The 24,539-nt window shown below is 39.0% G+C and overlaps 1 protein-coding gene across 1 annotated transcript; it reads left to right on the forward strand.

Annotated features, from left to right (window-relative positions):
• The first annotated feature begins 2,736 nt into the window (after positions 1 to 2,736).
• On the forward strand, positions 2,737 to 23,344 carry LOC145764530 (ruvB-like 1). Its single transcript, XM_082576148.1, has 8 exons — positions 2,737 to 2,996; positions 10,866 to 10,994; positions 14,735 to 14,909; positions 15,040 to 15,197; positions 21,007 to 21,220; positions 22,078 to 22,276; positions 22,829 to 23,023; positions 23,143 to 23,344. Exons 1-8 carry the CDS (start codon positions 2,856 to 2,858, stop codon positions 23,300 to 23,302), a joined length of 1,371 nt encoding a protein of 456 aa, XP_082432274.1. The 5' UTR covers positions 2,737 to 2,855; the 3' UTR covers positions 23,303 to 23,344.
• The last annotated feature ends 1,195 nt before the right edge of the window (positions 23,345 to 24,539 follow it).

A 24,539-nucleotide genomic window follows, 5' to 3' on the forward strand; every position in this document is an offset into this window, starting at 1 on the left:
TTGCGGCGATGGCCGTCTTCAGTGTCGAGGCCTGAGTAGCCTACCAAATTGATTGTTTTTTATGTTTATCAATTTCCGTAAGGCACGGCGTTTGTTGAACGGCGCGTGTCGAGCGACATTGCCTCCGAAAAAGGCAAAAATTGCAGCCCTGTTGGCAGCTGGGTTTTTTTTTTGCTGAGACTTTTCGGTCATTTGTCCGAAATGACTTGAAAAAATTCGGTCGTTTTTTATTTATTTCCGTCTTTTTTTCTTATGATATATACTTCCTTTCAAGTAGCTGATACAAAAAAAATGCACTTCCTGACTAGCAACAACATTAAGTTTCGCTGAGAAACGTTGTCGTGTGTTTTGTCTGAGAAAAGTTAGAACAGACAAACGTTTCTTCAACGTTCATTAGCGAAACTCAACCTTGCAATACCCGGCCGCAGACATCTTTTATTGCACACTAACACACGTTCAAAAATAACGCAAAACAAAAATACAGTACAACGGAAAAGAATAAAAACAAGTAAGAATGACCAAATAAAAAAAAAACGTTACACTCTAATGGTTCGCAATTACAAAGTGAATTAACTCCTCAACAATTTCACCGCTCACGTTGTAGCGTGCTGGCTTCGTGTTACTGTGCCAGTGCGCGTATGCCACGTCATAATTGAATGTTTTGTATGATGCAGCATTTAACCTCAAATGCATAAGTTTACTGGTATCTGCAGTTGAACGTGGTTGAACAACGCAAGCGATTTCTTGTTGGAGTTCGCAACCGAGAAAGCAAACTGAATCCACGTTGTACGGTTGCGTTCTCTGCATTAAAAGTCAGCAAAGCATCAGGAATAGCTGCCAAACTTGGCCAATCTATGCCACGCTTCGTAGCTATTGTTAAAACTTTCCGCCAATTGTCACCTGGTTCGCAATCAATAATAACAATTCAAGCATAGACAGTGTGTATTGTGATTTATCGGATGCTTTGACTGCTTTCTAATCCTTTGTGATTATAAGTGGCAAAGTGCTTTATTCACAAGACCGCTTGCGTAAAATTTTCTTGGAACTTTTTTTTTTTTTTTTTGGAACTTCATGGCGGACAAATGCGGCCGACGGAAGTGCGAGACCTAGCGGACAAATGTCGGTTTTCGTAGGTCGCAGCCATGTTTGCGATGGCCGCCTTCAGTGTCGAGGCCTGAGTTGGAAGCTGTTTTAATTCGTATTCAGGTTAAGAAAATTACGAAATCGTTTTACTGAAAAATATCATCTTCTCTTTTTTCGATTTTGACAGGGTTTGAGGCTTCCCTTGCTTCCATTGAGGATACGCCCCTGAGGCTACTCAATACTTACCGAAAACGAAAAAAATTCCAGCTAAATTGAAATGATTTCCCACCTGCTCATTAAAAAGTTACAAACAGTTATATTTTTGTAGGGCTTTTTGTGTCTACTCAATGGAGTACGACGTTGCAAAAACCATCACACAAAATCATTATCTATCGATGTGGAGTCAAACATTTCACAGAGGTTATCACCAGCTCCAAAGTTAACAACATTATGCAATATGCTGGGATAATTTCCCGACTGACAGATCAATTTTTTTCTTGACTCGAAGGAAAGATTTGAAAACACAATGGCATTTCTAGAAAGTTGAAGTCTTCGAGTGTGTTATTTTCATGTTTGCGTTTATCACAAGCAATGAGACATTGGATCAACGTACAAAGGGATACTTCGTTGTTTATCGAGGTCTGGTCAATAACATTTTGAAAGGGTTTCCACCAGCTCAAAAATTGATAATATATGCAACATGCTGAGAAAATGTCCCGATTGACAGAACAGACCAATCAATCTCTACCAAGCGGTTTGACCTTTCCAAGACAACGCAACATTATGTCACACTTGAAAGCACCACGTCAGTCACGCTTGGGAAATGTTACTTCTGTATTTACGTTATCACATGCAATAAGACATTGGATCAACGTTCAAACACTAAGTCTACGTCTTGTATTTTCGATTGACAAAAAATCGTAGAGTGGTGCAAGAAGCTTTTTTGCAATCACTGAAATCGATTTGCGTGCGTACATATTTTTTCGGACATTTTGCTAAAAAATCGGTCAATGACCGATGAATGACCGAAAAAAAAAACCCAGGTTGGCAGGTGATGCCAGGCAACAATTAACAAAAAAATAACACTAAATATGTTGATTTTTTATTTTACGACAGTATGTAACATATTGTATATATATGTTACATTGTGCTTCAAAGGTTTTTTTTTAAGTGTTGCTTTGTATCGCTTGGTATAAATGAACAAAAACACAACAAAAGAACCATGTAGTATCGTGTGACTACACAGTTGTATGCACAAATCAAGTAAAACAGTTCTATACCATACAATAAACAGGAATATCTATTGCATATCATGATGATGAAGATCACCTGAGGCTGATATGTGTAAAACAATCAAAAGCGAAGAAACAAAAGCTAGATCTTTGCATCATCAGAAGAGCATAAAAATACCTGAACAGCACTGACCTGATTTGAGATCCAACTGTGACATAGCTGGCACATTAAGTGCCTTTATCTCTTTTTGCTGTAATGACAGATTTTGGCTTTTGGGCGTGAGAATTTGAATGCTGGGAGGAAGCTTAAATGGTAGGCCATGCTGGATAGCTGAAAAACGAAACAGTTTAGATGCTTGAATATGATTATACTTTATTTTTTTAAACATGTTATGGAAATTTCTTTATTGTTTACAGGAAATGAAAATACATTAAACATTTGTAATTTTGTTTTAAAAAAAATAAAAAAAACTTGCAATATTATTGTTGCCTGTAGTATTTTGACATATAGTTACTTTGTTGTGTAAAAATCAGCCCAAGATGAAGATTGAAGAAGTTAAAAGTACCATGAAGACCCAGCGAATTGCAGCCCATTCTCATGTTAAGGGTTTGGGTTTAGATCAAAAAGGAGAAGCTTTGCCCACTGGGGCTGGGCTAGTCGGCCAAGAAGATGCCAGAATGGTATGTTGTGTTTCTTTTAACAACTGAAGCAATCTGCAACTAATTACATTACACTGCAATTTATTAACTTTGCAGTAAAATGTTCTATTGTATATATAAAGTTAAGTTTAATCTGGTTGTAGCATATGAAAAAATATTTAGTTTTCAATCGTAAAGAGATTCCCGTTTTTAAACAGTAGCAGCCCTTGGGAAACTTGGAGATTTTTTGGTGATTTTTCTGAAATGTTGCTCACTTTGTGACCGCTTTTACTTATTACCTGAAGTTTTATAGGTCAGTACTAAAACAAAAGCTGATCAAAAGTAGAATGTTTCTAATTACAACTTGTGGATACGAAACATGGACAATGAACAAACCAGACAGAAAAAAGATTGATGCTTTCGAATCATAGTGTCGGAGAAGGCACTGCGTGTTTCTTGGATAGCTAAAATAAATAATAAAAAAATTTTGGACCAAATAAACCGGACATATCCTAGAAGCTAGAATAGTCAAGCAGAAACTGATATTTTGGCCACATCATGACAACATCACTGGAAAAAGACATTATGCTTGGTTTGGTCAGCAGAGGAAGAGGAAAGGGTCATCCCAAAATGAGATGGCTCGACACAGTGACAAAAAACAGAAGGATGGGCATGGAAGAGCCGGAATGGCCCGTTTCGGCGAGTCCGATTCTGCGAGTGCTCTATTCGGCGACAGCCTTTTTCGGTGAGTTCCCTATTCGGCAATTTTTTAAAAATCCAACGACACCTTCTGTAAATCCAACAAACGAAGAGAATTTGTATTTTATTTCACAATATCGTTTCTTTTGCATTCCGACAAAAAAAAAATTAAAATGAAATTTAGCAAAAAATGTTTGAACTATTAGATTAAAATGTTTGCTCACATAAAGTTGAGTACTTTTGAATAGTTAAAATGATTAGTTTGGATCAACAAAATATTTTAATTTAAAAAACCATGGTTTATTTTTTGTGCCAAAGCTTAGTAACAGAATGAAAAGGCTAACCAAATGTGTGGCCTACAGCTTGGATTGAAAGGAAATTTATTGGGTATCGTAACCTAGTTATCCCGACCAGCAAAAATTGCCGTTTTTACATTGTTTTAACGTTGAAATCATGTAGAAAAGGGAACTTTTGCTGACTAGGATACGTTGAAACTGAGAAACATTTACAGAAGCCCTTCGAAAGCAAAAAAAAACTTTTATTTCATCGATTGTAAAATAGACCTACAATTAACACTTGCAAGAGCAACAAGGGCGATTTAACACTAAAAGAAAATCCAAAAGTGACAAGTTTCCTGAAGCTTTTACTTTGAGAGTCTCGCATTCAAAAACTTGGTTGTGATGTCATAAAAGACTCAGAAAAATAAAAATTGCAGGAAACCGGCTCAGTGTGACCATGTCGAATTGTCGATTCAGAAAAAAGTAATTAACAATAGAGATATAATAAAATACAGACATACTACTTCTGTTCAAATAAACTTTGTTCAATCAATTTCACTTTCCAGAAGTTTTACAAAAGTTACAACTGAAATAATTTTATGGCAATTTAAATGCAATTATATTGTATTTTCACCAAAAAGGTAGTGATAAAAATGCGAAAAAAACTATACTCAAAAGCAAATTAAAGAGAAAGAATGTTGTTGCAACAATTTGTATAAAACATTAAAGCTACAGAAGTAAAGTAGTTTTGATGATACAAATTTTTTAGTACAAAAAATAAAAAGGTCTGGCAGTACTACTTCTAAAAATATAGTTAGGTAATTTGATGACAAAAATACGGTATGATGACTACTGGCCTCGAAATTCACGGCGGATAATGTCCGCCGTCACAGCATGTGATGTCCGCGGGAAGTATGTACCCTCTAGATTCGTCATATTTGTCCGCCGAGAATAGCGCAGAAACTCTACAAAACGCAGAAACTCTACAGAAACGATACAAATCGTTATTCATAGCACAAGCACCTGTTGCAAGAATATAATTTGCGCTAGGAATGCAAAATTATCACATTCCCAGCGCGCATCTAGAAAAAGTTAATAGCCTACTGTATCCCTTAGCTTCCATTCAAGCAGAAAAACTTTCGATTTTTACGTTGCTTCTACGATTGATGACATTGAATCAGCGTAACAAAGGTGAATTCTTCGCTAAGAATTGATGGGAGTACCGGTAGAGCTGGGCGATATTGGTAAAATAATTTCGATACGATATTACCAAAAATAAAACGAAAAATGCGAAAGAGCTGTGTGCGGCCTGCAATATATCGGAGAAAGAATATCGGAGCTGTGTGCGGCCTGCAATGCCATATGGTAGCGAGACATGGGTATTGAGAGAGAGTGAACTGGCAATCCTGAGAAGAACGGAAAGGTCAATGGTGAGAGCAATGTGTGGGGTGAAAACGAGAAGGGAAAAAAGGACTGAAGAATTGTTGGATATGCTAGAGATGAGAGAGACCATAGACCAACTGGCAAGGGCAAATGGAGTAAGATGGTATGGACATGTGATAAGGAGGGAGGAAGTAAGTTTTCTTAGAAAGGCACTAGATCTAAAGGTGGATGGGAAGAGGAAACGCGGTCGTCCAGGAAGAACGTGGAAACAACAAGTGAAGGATGAGTTTAAAAAAGTCGGACTGAAGGAGGAAGATGCAAGGGACAGAGTGAAATGGAGAAAAGGGATTAAAACAATTGCTGCGTGGAAACAATCGGCCACCCCCACTAGTGGGGAACAAACCGACGATGGATTATGGGGTCATTCCACATCAAATCACCCAAAAAAAATGAAATTTTTAACACCACCATCTCCAATTTTCCTCAAATTTGGTTTGTGTGTGAGTTCTGGGTAAAAAAGCATGAATTTCAAATTTTATCAAAATCCGGCCAGTGGTTTTGGAGATATGGGCCTGTGAAATTTCGTATTTTGGGGGAAAGTTGGGGTACCCGGCTTATTTCAAAATGCCATTTCTCAGCAACCACTGGGTGTATTTTAATGAAATTGGTGTCATTTTGCAGGAAATTGGTCAAGGATTTCATTTCTGTGGTTAATTTTCAAAAATAAGCATGTTTGGGGGTAATGACCTTTTGACCTTTGCTTTGACCTTGATTTTGACCCTGTGGATCACGTGATACAAAAAACTTGTCTACATGAAAAATATTCTTTGGCACTATCTCTATAACATATGAAAAAATGGGAGAGGTAATATTTCTATTTTAGCCATAGTTTTCACTCAAAGTTTGCATGTCTCATGATTTTTCAACAATTTTTTTAAAAATCACCTTCAAAAATAGTATTATGGTATGTACAAATGGAACGATATGCACATTGCATCATCAGAAAGAATGGGTCCAAAATGATGATGAGGGGTGTTTGTTTTTTTTGTAAAATAAGCTTATAACATTGGGAAATGATGGCAAATGGGGGAAGGGGTAAAATATCTCAAATTCTGATGATGTAATACATAAACGCTCCCAATTAATACTGCATAAAAATGAGTTAAATGACACAGTTTAGTCAAGACACAACAGACAAAATGTTAGGTTCTGAAAGTTTTCCATAGACAGCAATCACTGAGCTGACCAGTTTTTACACAACCTGTGAAGTTTAATTGTATCGTTTTTGGAAATAATGTAACGACATCTGCCAGATGCAATCATGGAAGGAGTTTCAATGATACAAACAATGTTATTAATATCGATCCAGCATTTATCAGCAGAGGTAGGCCAGTAGAAGATTCTGGCTGGACCATGAGGATGCATAAAGTTTACATGATAGTCTCCAAACTCATCAGAAATGTCTTTCACCAAACCTATCCACGGTTCATAATCATATACAGTATACAGCAGTCAGCACACATATGTCTGTTTTGCGATGTTGATAGGTTCATTCAATGCTTCAAGTGCAAGGTCTTCATCTCACTGACACTATTTCAGGCAGATTTTTTTGAGCACTGAGTTTGTACGCGAATAACTTTGTTTCAGAAATCGGAACAAATCTATGGAATTTTAGTGTTTCTTTTATTGTCTTTGCCAACGAGAATCTTTTTTTCAATTTTTCTTTGCAAGCTTCAAAATCCGGTCAGGCTTGACATTGAAAAATTGAATTCCTTGTATGTTGGGCCCTACTAGACCTACTAATTAAGCGATTAGTTTTTGTCAATTATTGCTATTGTTACATTCATGCAACGTCAAACAACGTTGATTCGCCGTTAAAGGAGCAAAAGTGTCCAGCCGCGCTGTTTGTCTCCACTCTGCTACTGGTAGCCCAGTGCTTTAAATCAAGTAAATTGCGCAAACCTGTGAGGAAGTTCATTTGCGGCAAAAGTCTGACAGCAATTTCCACTGCTTTTACATCGTTTTAACATCGCCAGATGTTAAATCGGTGTAAAAACTGTAGCATTGTTCTTCAAAGGAGTAATTTTTCTCCCAAACAACGTTATCAATTAACTCTGCTGCCAAAATGCTCTAAATTTGTCGTCTCAATCATCACAGTTGCGTTTGTTACGTCACTGATATTAAACTCGCAAGTTTCGTCCCGCAACCCGCATATACCAATCACAAAAAATATGCTGAACTGAATTACCAGGACCAGACGTTGTTGCGTACCAATTATATTTATTACTTATTTCCAAATCGTGTTAGAGGAGACATAGACTTAAATGTAAAACTAGGCTAGCCCAACAACCTAGCAAAATCGCCCTTTTGTAAAACGCACAAAATAACCTTAATGACGTGACAGTATGTGTTCGCCCGCCCAGCTATTTTGAAAACTCGGCGCCTATGGATAACGATATACCTTATCAGACTGACCATGCTATAACAGTATGGCGAAATCAATTTCTCATATTAAAAATGAAGCTGGTACACTGTTGTTGCAAGAGCAGCAAGAATTATTCTACAATATAAGGTTTAAGCTAACCGGATTTTATGAAAATTTCACAGATATCGTCCTCTTTGAATGAAAACTATGGCTAAACTAAAAATATTACCTCTCCCATTTTTTCATATGTTATAGAGATGGTATCAAGGAATATTTTTCATGTAGACAAGTTTTTTGTATCACGTGATCCACAGGGTCAAAATCAAGGTCAAAGCAAAGGTCAAAAGGTCATTACCCCTAAACATGCTTATTTTTGAAAATTAACCATAGAAATGAAATCCTTGACCAATTTCCTGCAAAATGACACCAATTTCATTAAAATACACCCAGTGGTTGCTGAGAAATGGCATTTTGAAATAAGCCGGGTACCCCAATTTTCCCCCAAAATACGAAATTTCACAGGGCCATATCTCCAAAACCACTGGCCGGATTTTGATAAAATTTAAAATTTATGCGTTTTTGCCCAAAACCTAACCACAAACCAAATTTGATGTAAATCGGTGATGGTGGTGTTAACAGCACTGGGTGAATTGAGCTGGAATGACCCTATGATGATGAAAACGATATTATCTAAGTTTCAATATTTTACGCCGAATCGCAAAGCACGGCTTTCTATAACTGCATGAAAAACATACTGAGCACTGGTACTGAAATGAACAACAATTTAAGACAAAAATGTCAGCATGTTGACATTGCAAGGTTTTAGGCACGATTTCTTCTTGGAAACAATTGAGCCACTAAGTGAAAACACCCTTTCACTACTAACACTGGTGGCTTGAATGCACAAAAGTTTTCTTGCAACTTTTGCAAGTGTAGGAAAAGTCAGTGCAATAGCTCGCCACCATGTACAGATGCAGCTATCCTTGTTCATAGTTTTTAATGCAAAATAGAGATGCAGCTGTAAGTAGCAAAACAAAATAAAGTATCTACCAAGCTGTAGCTACCGTAGGCTACGGCCGCTACACTATGCTACGACCGCTACACTATGCTATGTAAATTCAGTCAGCTTGCAAGTTTCCTATCGTATTTACAGGACTTCATCCTTCGCAACAACGCAACACGTGGGAATCAATAAGCAGGATTGCGTAATCACAAAGACTGCTCGCAATGCGTAAATATCTAAATGCACACACACTGGGTTGTCTGCGCATGCGATGTCTGTGTCACTGCGCATGCGAAAATGTTGCTATAATTTCAGTACATCTATAAACGATAAAATCGGACCTTTGTGAATAAATATCGTATCGAAATATCGTAATATCGCCCAGCTCTAAGTACCGGTACTTCTACACTAATCACGCCCAACTTAGTTCAAGTCTTATGTCACAATGTCTGGCTTTGATCTCCGAGTAATATTGATAAGGCAAGGTTGGTTACAAAGTTAGATAATACGAGTAGGCTACTACAGCAAGATGCAGCAAAACTTAAGTTTTGGTATTACAGTAAGAAAGAAAAAACCCAGGGAAAATTCTGAAAGTGAGAATGAGGGCGATGAACTTACTACTAGGAAATTTAGTGGTGATAGACCCATATATTAAAGGAGCAACGAATGTAAGGATTAGCTCTGTCAAAGATCACAACACATCGTTACCTCCTATGGCTGCAGCTTCAGCATATCTGGCCGACAATACTCCAAGCCATCAATTTCCGATCATCAAAGCCTTCGACAATATGAGTGACAACGAAAATAATCAAAATTAAGAGGTTGTTTGAAATCGCATATTTTATCGCTAAACAAGAGCGCGCATTTACGCTTTTCCCTCAATTAGCCAGTCTGGAGAGAAGACACGGAGTAGATCTCGGTATTACGTATCTTAACGACAAGCAATGATCGCGTGGAGATTGGCGCACGTTTTTGAAGATCGATACTATTGAAGCTCTCATGCACATATGCCTGGACGGCCCTGACTGCGCTGATTATAACCCCGAGCCTGCCGTGATTTCGTGGAATACATGTACTGATACTATGTTGGAGAGGCGACAACCGCATCACTGAGAGAGCAAAAAATAATTGCGCTTTTTCTAATGTTTTTTATTCTTTTTGTCGCTTTCGCTCACATGACACGCAAAAATAAACTTCAAGAAAAAAGCCTAGTGAAGCTTCGCACAGCGGAAAATAGCGTTAGTGTAGAAGTTTTCCGACTCGTGCCCAGAGCATTGTGACGCAAGAAGCCATACGACCTCGGAGGTGGAAGTTAATCAGTTATGCGGCGTATTATTTTTTTTATTATTTATTTGCATCAGACACAAAGTCCATAGAATTCAAAATTTTGACAAACATCATATTATCATCATCATCATATTTAGCAGCTACACGGCACTTTGACTCTTCAAGCGCACTTCGTTGGTTTGATGAAAGCCTTTCAGAGTGACTTCGCTGAAATTTAAAAAAGCCTAAACCATAACTATGGTTCTCAAATGGCGAAGACTTATCAAGATAAAGTGATTAAGTATGACGATGAACGTTAAAACTGGTGTGTCCGCCGTGAGATTTAATTTGTCCGCCGAGATAGCTGCTCAGACCAGACACGTTTGTCCGCCGTCAACAAAAACGAATTTCGAGGCCTGTAATAATATATTTTAAGTTTGCATACAGACGGTGACATAGGATTCAAAGAACCCAATTTGTCTTAACAGTTCGTATTTACATTGATTCAATGTCTGAATATTGAATAATATTCAATCGTTGGATTTACAGAAGGCGTCGTTAGATTTTCAAAAAATCGCCGAATAGGGAAATCGCCGAATAGAGAACTCGCCGAATAGTAGCAAACCCTGGAAGAGCTGAAGGAGGTTGTGAAGAATCGAGAGCTATGGATAATGAAGGGAGAAGGTCTATAAAGTGACTGAGAGTCGAAATCGACTGAACGGATGATGATGATTGATGACTAAAATTGCAATTTTTCATTTGAAGGTTTTACCATAGCCGATTTTTCACGCAGATATTTTCAATGGGCTTGTTTTGCAGGTTTGTTTCCTATGACCTATACTTTTACAACTTTGCAGGCTTGTGGGACTGTTGTTGAAATGATTCGAAGCAAGAAAATGGCAGGTCGGGGTGTTTTGCTTGCTGGACCTCCAGGAACTGGAAAAACTGCTCTCGCATTGGCTATTGCTCAAGAACTTGGAAACAAAGTAAGACAACATGATACTTGTTCATAGTTAATCAGAGGTTTTCTTTCAACAATCCTTCCAAGACAGAGAGTTGACTCTGACTTTCCAAGCCTAGCCAAAACGAGTTTTTGAAGCACAGATAACTGTAAAACACTTGCCAATAGTATTATTCAAAAGCACTGCTATAGTTAGAACTTGAACATAATTTATTTTTTTTTGTCTCCATGAGTATGAGTAATTGGGTGGCTCTTAAAATTGAGTTTTTGAATTTTGCTTGGGACACCCTTTCAAATGGTGAAGTTGTCAGAAAAAATAACTCCAGCAAATTTTTTAATTTGAAGTTGGTTTAGAGGTGGCCCTCCCCCCCCCCTAAATTTCTGTACCCTCCCTCGAAATACCAAATCTGCGTATCTCGAAAACCACTTGAGCTAGAGATACGGTTTTTGTTTTAAAAGATGCAGAAAACATGGTTTTCTACGGTATCTGCTTTCTGAACCATAGGCGCCGACATCTCATAACCATAACGCCATTTTACTCAAATAAAATATAATAGTCTTTAATTAACTTAATTAAGCTTACCGTCTTGTTTATACTGACACCTAGGTCGCAGACCAAATTTATTAGAATCACTGCTTGAAACGATTAGTTTTACGCATGCAGTAGGCTACGCCTGGCCTAGTCGTAAAAATTTTGATATTGTTAGCTCATAATTGGAACAGTTGAAAAACAAGCCGATTTATTTCCTTTTCGTGCGAGTGAATAACAACGATCAAGACAGTGAAGTTATTGAAATAAAACGCAAAAAATGATGATCTCAAGCAGAGTGGAAACCTGCAATCAGTTTTATTAACCTCGTTTTGTTAATAGCTTACCTTCAAAGCGTTAACAACAGCGAAGTGTTTTCTGTTCTGTTATTTATCGAAAGTCTTTATAGTCTTTTATCGAATATGGTAGTGCATGAGTGTATGAGATGTATATATTTTCACAATATATACATCAATACAGTGCTTATTGAAGCAAAACACGGATGACAGTTCTGAAAAATGCTTTTTTTCTTTACGCTGTATTCACGTAATTATTCGTTGCATCATAGTTTAAACTTGATAAAGTTTGCTAAAATCGATTTCATGTTTGAAGTCACAAAAAAATCTAACGGACGTTTGGATAACTTGTGAAATGAGAATAAACATTTAACCACGCATTCGCTTTTTCGCTACAACGCGTTTTGACTTTGAAGTTGCTCCTCACGCGCGGAAGATAAGCAGTGTGGGACTGTGAGCGTGCGTGCCGTGTGCATCTCAGTAGTAATTCACGTTCCAGAGAAAGCCATACGATCAGCTGTTTCTTTAAGTCCGTTTAAATTAAATGATCTAAATCTTTTTCGCGAAGTATTTTATCTTTGAAACACCACTTGTAATTGCTTTTTGTTGCCCCTCAACCATGAATTTACGGGGGGCACCGCCCTCGGCCCCCCTGGAAGTCAGCGCGTATGTTCTGAACATTGAATGCATCTATCTTGAGTAGAAAAGCAGTTACTTAGAAAAAACATATTTGTCCAAATCTTGATTTTACAACCTTTTTTGTGACCACAAAACCGTCGACAAAATTTTTTCTTTTTTTCTTAATTTTTGCACCTTAGAGGAAACACTGGTAACGATATTCATTTCAAAATGTGATTCTGGCCAGTACTGCGAGAAGCGATATTATCGACAATATTTTACATATTGCCTTGCGTATCGTGACAGGATGTCTACGACCTCGGAATGGCCCGTTTCGGTGAGTCCGATCCCTATTCGCTGATTTTTTTAATTTTTTTTTTTAAATTATCGGGTACCGTAGCCTAATTATCATTGCCGTTTTAGGGATAGGGGTTCGGGTTAGGGGTTAGAGGTTAGGAACTCACCGAATCGGACTCACTAAATAGTAGCAGACCCCTACGACCTACACCATCGGACAATTTCCCTGTCCTTGCAGGCAACCAACCAGCTGAGTTTCATCGCAAAGAAGCTATCCTGTCTCTTTCTCGCCGCACTAGGAACCCCAACCACTTGCTCCACTCAAGTCTCTACGAGTCTGTGAGCGAGCAATCGAGCATCCTCGGCAACTGAAATCGGGACACCCATTTGTATGTGACGCACTGCTCCTTATGAAAACCGCTGAAGACCAATCCATCAGCACGGCTACCTGGGAGGACCACAAGTGGAGTTCAGAGTGGAAGAACTCCTCAAGACTCAAAAGTTTTATCTCCGACACCAACCCCCATCCAACCGGAATGCATAATTTGCCAAGGAAGGCCTGGGTGCGGCTCAACTGCCTGCGTACTGGGCTACTGGAGTCAGACTATTTCGCTCCAACATGCACAAATGGGGGATGGCTCCATCCGCAATCTGTGAGTGTGGCAAAGAGGAACAAACCACAGATCACACCATCTGTAACTGCGCCAAATGGTGTGCATGGTCTGCTTGAACTGGATGACGAATCAATGCAATTGCTGCTTGACACCTGCTCAAGCATCTAAACCGCATTGCCACTGCCCTAGCGTGGTAAAAGGCAGAGCCCCTTGACCCCTGGAGTGACGAAGAAGGTTTAAACGAAGAAGAAGAAGAATCGACAATTTTGTTCTTGTTGGAATTTGGAAACAGTTTTCTGTGTTCAGTAACAACTTGCAAAAGAAACTGAAGTTGGTACTCATCTTCAGTTAAGAGTTTGTAAAATCTTGGATTAGACTTAGAGCAACTCCTCTCTCTGTTCTGTCATTGACTGCTGAAAGTCTCTTCGCCATGTGTAAAGCTTGAATAAATGCACCATCTCCAGTCCAATGAGCAGGATCCTTTGAAAGTAGAATTATTGCTTCATCTTCACCCAACAGCTGAAGAAGCCATTTTGAATTAGAGGTGCAATACTGTTCTACTACCCTTATTGCCAAGAAACGCATCTACTTTGATGCTTTGTCTCCTTGGTGGATGTGCTGCTGTTTCATCTAACATGATTGCCACCATTAGCTTTTTACTTTCCACAGACAATCGAGAGTCAAACAAGGCTAGTCCAACCATTTCTGACAGATACCATAAATGCAGACCAAGCTTTTTTGCATAAATTGCCTCGGCAATCCAACAAGTGCAATGCATAGCACCTGAAGCTTGAAAGCGGATTCCACGCTCAGGAGTTTCTCCAAGGAATATGACAAAAAACGGGCATTTTAGCTATGCATGAATGCATAAAGGTTTAGGAATACTTATTTCGTTTATTGCTATACCAGTTTTACAGGTTAGTTTATGAACTTTGTTTATTGAATAGCTTGGACCACAATACTTGTTTAGCACTGTTTTGTGCTAGAATACCGAAAACAGGTTTTTTCTAAATAACTGCTTTTCTACTCAAGATAGATGCAATCGCTGTTTAGAAAGCAGATAGGAAATCTTGCTTTCTGCATCTTTTGACACAAAAACCGTCTCTAGCTCAAGCAGTTTTTGAGATATGCGGATTTGGTATTTTGCAGGAGGGCGCAAAACTTTAGGGGGGTGGGAGGGCCACCTCTACATCAATTTCAAATTCAAAAATTTTTGCAGGAGCTACTTTTTCTGACAACCTCACCTTTTGAAAGGGTGTTCCAAACAAAATTCAAAATTTTTCCTTTTTTGTCAAATAAGCCACCCTAAGTAATGAGTAATCTTGGTTGAACAAGAGCTGAATTCTGTTTTACAAATTAATGCCGATGGCTGTCTGTTTGGTCTAATTTGATCTCAAGTTTTTTGCTGCAGGTTCCATTCTGCCCTATGGTAGGCAGTGAAGTTTATTCAACAGAGATTAAAAAAACAGAAGTTCTGATGGAGAATTTTCGTCGAGCAATTGGATTACGAATCAAAGAAACTAAAGAAGTGTATGAAGGAGAGGTTACTGAAGTAACCCCACATGAAACCGAAAATCCGATGGGAGGTGAGAATTAGTATTTTGGTACCATGAACAATATATTTGTCTGTCAGAATAACGTGCATTTTCTAATAGTTGAAAAAGATTTGTTTGTATTTTGTAGTATCTTAATGAAACTGAAATTTTTTTTCCCCAGGATATGGTAAGACAGTCAGCCACGTTGTGATCGGAATGAAGACAGCGAAAGGGACAAAGCAGCTCAAGCTAGACCCTTCCATCTATGACAACATTCAAAAAGAACGAGTTGAAGTTGGAGATGTCATATACATTGAGGCAAATAGTGGCTCTGTAAAGGTGAGTAGAGGCGGAATGGCCCGATTCGGTGAGTCCGGTCCCTATTAGGTGATTTTTTCAATTTTTTTTTTAAATTATCGGGTACCGTAGCCTAATTAGCATTGCCGTTTTAGGGTTAAGGGTTAGGGTTAGAGGTTAGGAACTCACCGAATCCGACTCACCGAATAGTAGCTGACCCGAGTAGAGGGTAGCCTGGCCTTTAGTTATGGCTAGCTGTGTCACATTTTGAAGGGAAGTTGTTTTTAAAAGGTCTACACAACCTTAGCTTTCTCCAGTCTTTTGTTGATCTTTTATTTTGTGCTTTGTATGTGTTGTATAGTAGCGAGACTATGTGTAATTGTGTATACACGATAAACCAGGCATGTCAAACTCAAAAACATTATGTTACCATGGGGCTACACACGGCAAATGCTTCATCCACAATACAAATTATATATCATATGCACATGCACGTGGGATGGCGCAGCAGGTATGGTGCTCGCTTTCCAATCATGCAATCCTGGATCGACTCCCGCTTGAACTGGTTGTTGAAGATCACCCATTACCTCTACGCAGAATGTAATAAACTGGGTGGGCGACTGGGCGTAGTTGCTGAAGGAAAGGCAGCCAAGAGAAAGAAACTTGACCACCCAACTCTTGTTAGTGCCAAAGTAGAGATGTAAAAAAACGTTTTATTTTTTGTTTTGAAAAAAAAAACAAGCTCGTTTTTTTGTTTTTTATCGTTTTTTGTTTTTTATTTGTTTTTTTTACCTATTTTGACATTAAATGTCACAATATGTAGCAATTAAGGTAAACTCATTGCAATAACACAACAGATTATTCACCTGAGGAGTGAGGACTCTGATCTTGCATAACTACTTCGTAGCAGACAAATAGACTCTTACTACATCAGATTTTTGTTAGTTTCATTAAATTTGTTCTTGTTCCCAAATAAAATAAGTTTTCATCTTTGATGTTTGTTTTGTATCTTCCTCCTGCATTGCGGGAATATGGGTAAAAGTATTATGAAGTATTTATTAACTCTGTGAACACTGAGCAGTGCTGAAGAACTCCACTTTAAAGGAAAAATTTCTTCATTCAGGGTTGGTAGTTACTAGCAATAGTCAAGATTGGGTGGTGGGTATTTGAAAGGAACATTAACCTAAACCTTTTCTGACAAATGCACTTACTTCTGACAGCTAAAAATATCAGTAATAAGATCTCCTGCATTATGTCACAAATGATCTGCAAGAAGCATCAATGACAAAGTGTCTAAGACCTTACAACACACGAAAAGAATACTTTTCTGTTTCAACATTTATAAAGCATATACATCGTTGCTAAGCTATCAGTTAAAAAAAATGTTTAAACAAGCAATTGGCAATAGCTAGCATTAGTAAATTACCACAAACAAGGTAATGTGTGTTCTGAATACTGTCATCCAGTGGCATAGCCAAGGGGGGGGGGGGGGTTGGGGCGTTCAATCCCCCTTTGGCACGCGTGTGGCGTCACGATATTGAGAATGATGCTTTTAGTCTCCATGTCTCTAAAACAAAGTTTGCCTAATTTTAAACGAAACTGCATTAAAAGAGCGAGTTTTGCCAATACCAAACATTCAAATATCAGAAGAAAACATAGAGACTTAGCTTTATTTCCAAAAAATGCCGAAGAAAACATGATCTTATCCTTTTGCTATGCCACCGGACAGTACTATTTTACAGGAATATTCATACCCACATTTTTGTTGAAAATGCTCTAAGAATGAACCAAATTCAAAGTACTTTTTCAAAATTTTCTGGGGGAGGCCCCCCAGACCCCCCACCGCTGGGTGTGGTCTTGGGCGAACACGCCGACGGGCTTCGCCCGCCGGCCATCAAAACCCCTCCCTTTCTAAATTCCTGGCTGCACCACTGCAGTGCCATCTTGTTTATGCCTAATTTTTGTCAACCCATTAAGTGTGTACAAGAATAAACAAGTACCGGTATACTAACATCGTAGGCTACCTTCATAAAGGGCACTTCCATAAAAGGAAAAAGAAATTAACTCATGTGCATTATGTCATGTATCAAATTGCATTAATTCAATGTTTGTCGGGTCTACTGCCACAACACATGCCTGAGAATGAAGAAGAAAGTGAAACAACGTAGGGCTATGCAGAAAACATATGCTGCTGCCAAGCACAAACACTTAGGAATTTCAGCACACCAATAAAACCATTTTTACTAGTTTAATGTTTTTCAAGAGCACTATAATGAAACTAAGCTGCAAATTGTGAAAAATTTGCAACTTTTCCAAAAAAATATGAAAAAAAAAACAAAAAAACGCGTGTTTTTTTGGCCCAATTTTTTTTTGAAAAAAAACACGTTTTTTTTTTTAAAACGGTTCGTTTTTTTTTGCATTTACATCTCTATGCTAAAGGCTTAGTATAATGAGAATCTTATCTTCTCATCCCAGATGCTTGGATTCAAGTTATGAAACTCACGTCACCTTTACCTACATTGATGAATACAAACTAAAAAAAAATGTTGGGGTTAGGGTTTTATTTCAACGTTTAGCGACGTTAAAACGATGTAAAAGCGAAAATGATAATTAGGCTACGGTACCCGATAATTACAAAAAAAATTCAAAAAATTGTCGAATAGGAACCTTGCCGAAAAGGGCTTTCGCCGAATAGGGCACCCCCCGAATCGGACTAGCCGAACTGGACTCGCCGAATAGTAGCAGACCCCAATCATTTATCAGAAATGCTTGATTATGCGACAGTTTTCCCTGTTGTGTTACAGCTAGCTGTTGCCCAACTAACAAAGTATCCTCAATTAAGCTGAGAATGGTTGGCTAATCTTATACAACACAACAATTACAATTTACAACATACTGGTAATAATTAGCAAATGGGCCTTTTTTAATTTGTTTTTGATTCGAAAAGTATTTTAAATGCCCCTCTAGAGAAAATCCTGCATTTGCCACTGTGTTATTACGATCAAACACCTAATGAAATATCATTTACTGGGAATGGCACTTAAATGACTGGGTGTTGCGTTTAAATATCCTGACGCCACAGTGTGCACACCTAATTGGCAGGCACCTAACTGTCTGCGCCTAAAAGACGTGCTCCATTTGAAATAGCAATAAAAGCATAGTTAAAAGAAGACTCAGTTTAAAAGTGAATTATTTATTTATGTTTTAGGATTTTGTCCGTGAATGCGTACTTGTGTGCACCCCTGATTTTCTTTTCTATCACCTGGTTACTCAAACGCATGATGTGAAGTTACTTACAAGAAATGGGAGATCATCTGGAGGCAAGCGCGAGACTAATTTCTCGTGCGGGCTGCTGTGATCGAAGCCAAACGTCACATACTAACCTAAAATATCTAGTTTTATTAAATTAAAGCAGTGCACTTCGGTACACGACATAATGCTGCGGTAGTCATTTTAACCTGTTGAAATCCAATTCAACCTAATCTCGAACCAATCAGAAGTTGCGCTGTTCGTGCTGTGGATGTGGCTACCGTCATAGTGACCCTTCTAGATCTCAGCCGAGAATGGATGCTTTAAACTTTGTGTGATAATCACAGAAGAAAAAAGAGTTATAGCAAAGGTGGGAATCGAATCCACGTCATCGTAATGCCTGCTACTGCTCTAACCCTCTACGCCAAGCTGCTAACGTCGAAACGTTCACTTTATTTGTTTTCTATTATCTGCTTTTCGCGCTATGGTAGTATCTTTTGGTGCTACACAATCGATAGGCGCAAGCGTATCCATTTGTTTACGCAATAACGTCACGAATTACGGAACTTCTGATTGGTTCGCGGTTGAATTGAATTTCACCAAGTTAAAGTGGTCATCTAATGCTGCGGCCCGAATGGCGCTATCCTTAAGCCGCAAGGCAGGAATGACGCAAGGCACGGATGCCGCGATATATCAATGACGCGAGACTTGGTTATTTCTTACTAACATTTTTTTTTTAATACGGTAGTAATATCATTTGCTACGGTACCAAATTCAATCTGCAATTTTCACACAAACAAAAATATAAAGATGATTTAAAATAATATAAGCACAACCATAGGCGTCGAAATAGGGTGGGCCGGGTGGGCGACGCCCACCCTGCCGTGAAACGAGGGTGGGCAAAATATGTTTCGCCCACCCTGTTTTCATGACACTTATGAAGTGTTCGTTACAATTAGGCTATTTCCGTTTTTGTTAAACGCTGGACTATCCAACCAACTGCAGCGCAACTTTTTGTTTTACGCTATGTCTCTCGCTAGGTATCCGACAGAACAAAGCAATTCCGTAAAAACGCTGCGTTGAAAAAAATGTAGTACTCACTGCATTGTTGTTGCTACGGCAACTGCCACACGCTGGCAATTCCTGGTGAGAGAAAGCCACGTTTGATCTTTTCTCAAAATGGTCTCACTTTCGTTACGTCACAGTCAAACTTCAGTTCCGGGTCAGCGTATGGGAATATGAATATGACATCATAATGAACATGACAATAAAATAACCGATACAAACTAAAGACATATTGAAACAATCGCTTTTTACAAATCTTTGCTTTTTACTAGTGTTGTACGTTGACGGCGTCAAATTTTTGTTGACGCTGAGGCTAGCGCCGTCAGTTTATTTTTTAGTTGACGGAAGTGATAGCGCCGTCAAATATTTTGCCGATTTTAAGCGTCACGCGCTATGCGTCATTTTTTGTTTTCATGGAAAATCTCGTTTCACAATGTATTCTGGCCAGCGCGACTTATCCGAATTACCCGTTTTCGCGTTGGTTGGAATGGTTACCTGGAATACAAGCGGAAGAAGTTCGCCAAATGTTGATCACTCATATCGTGAGCAGTAGGCTATCGAGAACGAGGGATCAGTGAGAGAAAGCGAAAAATCAATGAATGTCATCGCGGAGGTTGAAGATGCTTTATTTGTTCTATGCCCCTGAACAGAGCGATGCTGGTGCAGTGGACCTCGTTAAAGAATTTATATAATTATGTTAAGCCATCACAGCACGCTTGGAACAGTGATAGGCTACCTTTCCGAGTAAACGTTTTCAAGACTTGTTTTTGAAATACACCATCCAGCGCTGCTGTGGAACGCATGTTTTCACTTGGAAAAAATAGCGCTAGAAATTAGCGCTGACGCCGTCAATTTCTTTGAGAGCTGACGCAGCACTTTAGCCGTAAAATTTTTAGGCAATTCGGGCTGACGCTGACGCCGTCAATTTATTTCATTGACGCGTCCAACACTGCTTTTTACAAATCAAAATGCGGCAAATCCGAAGACGCCACTTTAAAGATAACAGGTCACGAGACGCGCTTTTTAAATCGCAAAGGAAAACATAAAAGAAGTTTGTTTGGTTTAGCAGCGCTAATAAGATCGCAAGGAGCAGGAAAGCAAACATCAAACCTATTATACCTTAACTGCTGCAGCGACGCTAAACGCAGTCTTTGTGAGAAAGACTAACCATTGCGAATTTGCGAACATACACATTCAATGAAATCTGTTTGAAAACTCTCGCCCACCCAGAATTCCCCTCTGCTAAGAAAAAATCGACGCCTATGAGCACAACTAATGCAGTTAAAGTTGAAGACAAAACTTTCGATATTATGGCAAGGCAACACAAGAGCAAAGTCGTTGGCCATTTAGCTCAAAAGATAGCAAAACACTAGAATATTGCTGCTATAGGAGCTAAGCGTATTGATTGTTACAGTAGCGCGTGGATTGTGCGCATCGCCAAAATGCGTAGAGTATGATTTACAAAAAAGACAAAAGTGGGTTGGGTATGGAACCAGGGTAAGAAGAATGATGTAAATGTACACTTCTGCATTCACAGCGACTGGGAAGGTCAGATACTTATGCCACTGAATACGATCTGGAGGCGGAAGAATATGTCCCCATCCCAAAGGGTGATGTTCACAAACGAAGAGAGGTGATCCAGGATGTTACCCTTCATGATTTGGATGTGGCCAATGCCCGTCCTCAGGGCGGACAGGATGTAATGTCTATGATGGGTCAACTCATGAAGCCGAAGAAGACTGAAATCACAGGTAAAGTGGCATCTAGCTCATGCCTTACTCTTAATCTAATATTTGCAATGTCGTTATCCTGATGATTATCTTTTTTGGTAGTCTTACAAAACATGAGTGACAAAGTTACAGCCCAGCATAGCAATTGATTTTGACTTGGATTTTGTGCTACTGCTCATCAATAAGGTATATATGGACTATGGTTTCATTGATCAAAAAACGTTGCAAGCCCACCTCTCAAAAACGTTGGTGAATTTGTATGGACGTATCCCTGTTCTCATCTTGATACAACAAGCTCTCGCAGAGATATTTTGGTTGTTGATCTATTAGGGTGGGCTGAAAAACAAACAGCAGACGTTTTAATTTCAACATTGCAATTTATGGAAGAACCGGTTAGCAATGCGCTTAGCTTCAAACCGGTCCTCGTTATCAAGGTGCAAGATTCTTGGACGTCGAGTGACCTCGTTTTCAGTTGATCTCCCATGTCTAAAACTAGCTTTCTCTAAGTGCCAAAGTGAGTCTGAGATTGAATTGACTTGGGTGTATGTAAAGCGCTCATTAAGCTTAAAACGAATGCGGGTGTTGTTGGGCGATGACTCTTAGGGTTCTCTTTTGACTACTCGGCCTCATTTCCACATTTTTGAGTTATTGAAATGCTGTAATAGGAAAAGTCGAATTTGATCTGCCAAGACTACGTGTTACAGCCATTTCTACATGCAATCAAAATCACTTTTTGCCATGATTTAAGAATATTTGCTAGATATTTAATCCCATACTTTTTGACTTGAAAGGAAAAGTTTGGTTACGCTCTATAGCAATCTGTATCATGATCATTGGGCCTTCTTTTTGTCATTGTAATCTGAATTTTTCCTTTTCAGATAAGCTTCGAGCGGAAATTAACAAGGTTGTGAACAAATATATCGACCAGGGGGTAGCTGAACTTGTACCGGGTGTTCTCTTCATTGACGAGGTTCACATGCTCGACATCGAGTGCTTCACTTACCTTCATCGCGCTCTTGAGTCTGCTATCAGCCCGATCGTCATATTCGCCACCAATAGAGGCATTTGTACCATCAAGTGAGCAACCTTGTCCTACTTTGGTTGCCACAGGCTGGCTCTGCTGCACAGTGCACATGCATGTGTCAACTAAATCAAAAAACGACATGCATGAACGACTTGAATTTCTTCACCCTCGCAAAAGATTAAACAGTTTGCGTCATATTTTGGCCACTAACAATCAGAGCTGCCTTGTTGCATTTGAACGTGGTCAAGGTTGGTTGTTTAAATGTGACTTCACTTGGGGAAGCTTGTCAGAGCCGTTACATTAAGATCATACTACAAAAACTGTTCTATTTTTTTGCTGAAGGTGAAGAAAAGCCAATAAAAGTTCGCACGATATTTTCAGTAACCCTTTATGGCAATGCTACTCAAACTGTAGCCTAACGTATTCTTTGGATATACAGTAGCCTAGTGCGTTTTCTCAGAAGCGTGTTAATTTCGATCTCATATGTACTGGGCCCAAATCATCCTCCACAGCCCTGCATGTGACTATCTTCTAGCCCTTTTTTCTACTGTTGTGGATCATTACATGTTGTGTAATAATGTTTTGATTACATTGACATTCTGCAGGGGAACTGAGGATGTCTTAGCTCCACATGGGATTCCCCGAGACTTGCTGGACCGCATCCTCATTATCAAGACGATGATGTACACGGCGGAGGAAATGATGAGAATCATCACGATCCGCGCAAAGATCGAAAATATTCAATTGTCAGAGGAAGCTATGAAGATATTCGGAGAAATTGGAAGCAAAACTTCACTCAGGTAAGACTATTAAAAGAAGGTTGGAGTGGATTTGTCGTGGTTGTGCAACGCCATCTTCATGCACAGTCTGACTAATCTCGTGATTGTGAATGCGATGAGAACGAACAACCTTTTTTCAGATACGTCATTCAGTTGCTCACTCCGGCCAACATTCTCGCTAAGATAAACGGTCGGGAGGCAGTAGGAAGTGACGACATCGGTGAAATTAATCAGCTTTTCTACGACGCCAAGTCATCAGCGAAGATCTTGAGTGAGCATGGCGAGAAGTTCATGAAGTGAAACATCTTATTTCCATTGTGTAATACATTTTCCGTTTTTTTTTTGTACAAATGTTTTATCATAGTCTCGAAGTCTAGCTGACAGGAAAGTTTTCGTTTTTGTACACGCTGGTGGGTGTTGTAACCAGAGCCTCCGAGAGAAATCAGGACTAGTCAGGAGACAATACTAAAATGAGACCCCAAAAAACAATTTTCAGCAAAAATAAAAGAAACAGATTTGTGTCATAAATTCGTCTCAAGCTCAACGTAGCCTACTTTCCTCAGCGTGAAATTAAATTCCTTTAAACTTTAGATTTTAACAACATATCGATATGAAAAAACCTTCTTTCAGGAAATCTTCAAAAATTGGAATGTACTTGCAGCAAAAATACCATTGTTGCTCACTGTTTTGTCTAGAGTCTAGACGCACAGCAGGGTTGTCCAAAGTCCGGCCCGCGATACGTTTTAGTATGACCCGCGTCCGTTGTTGCACGATGTGTTGTTTAGGGCCCGCAGATACACAGAAATCACACCATTCAACTTGCATTTAAAAAAAAAAATACTAAACGATTTCTTACAGGTAGAAGAAAAGCACAGCGAGAAGGTAGAATCATTATTGCGTCATAATTGTGAAATCATTGTCCAGAGGAGCATAGCAATGAGTGATACCGTTATACAGTCGCACATTCATTTTCTTGCTAGCGAATTAAACGTCCGCATTCGGAATGTCGCAATTGAAAAGGAGTTATTGCTATATTAATTCTACGAGTAATCTGATTAGGCTCAACTCCCCTGCAGCTAATTAAGCTTCACTCAGTTCACTGCGACGTCGACCGCAACATCTTTCCCTCGTGTCTTTTCACCAGCACCTCGATAAAACGAATTTAAAAAAATGCGAAGGTTTGCAAAGAACATGTTAAGCTTGTTCGGTTCAACATTTTCGTATGAGCAGACGTTCTCGGTTATGACCTTAAACAAGAGCCGCTTGGGATCAAAACAGAATGACAATTAACCACGTGATAGTGAGCGCTTGTCTAACTCCGAACCAGACTTGACTTGTGTATTGAAATCAAAACGACAGTTTCACATTAACACAGTTGTGTTTTACAAAGTTTCGCCATGTTTAAATTTATAGTGGAAAAGCAGATGACTTATTTATCCTAACTTATATCTCATGTAGGCTAGTCCAACCTAGCAGTCCAGTGGCGTAGCAATGCAATATAGCCTACCGCCTTTGGGTTTTTGCACGAAAAGCCGCC

Source organism: Aplidium turbinatum, chromosome 2 (assembly GCF_918807975.1).
Source record: "Aplidium turbinatum chromosome 2, kaAplTurb1.1, whole genome shotgun sequence".
Taxonomy (NCBI): domain Eukaryota; kingdom Metazoa; phylum Chordata; class Ascidiacea; order Aplousobranchia; family Polyclinidae; genus Aplidium; species Aplidium turbinatum.

What these genes read in the sequence shown, in the direction of transcription:
- LOC145764530 (XM_082576148.1), top strand. Translation starts at nt 2,856, where the DNA reads ATGAAGATTGAAGAAGTTAAAAGTACCATGAAGACCCAGCGAATTGCA. An exon ending in GAAGAAGACTGAAATCACAG is followed by an intron (nt 21,221 to 22,077) that starts GTAAAGTGGCAT and finishes TTTCCTTTTCAG; the next exon opens with ATAAGCTTCGAGCGGAAATT. An exon ending in AGAGGCATTTGTACCATCAA is followed by an intron (nt 22,277 to 22,828) that starts GTGAGCAACCTT and finishes GACATTCTGCAG; the next exon opens with GGGAACTGAGGATGTCTTAG.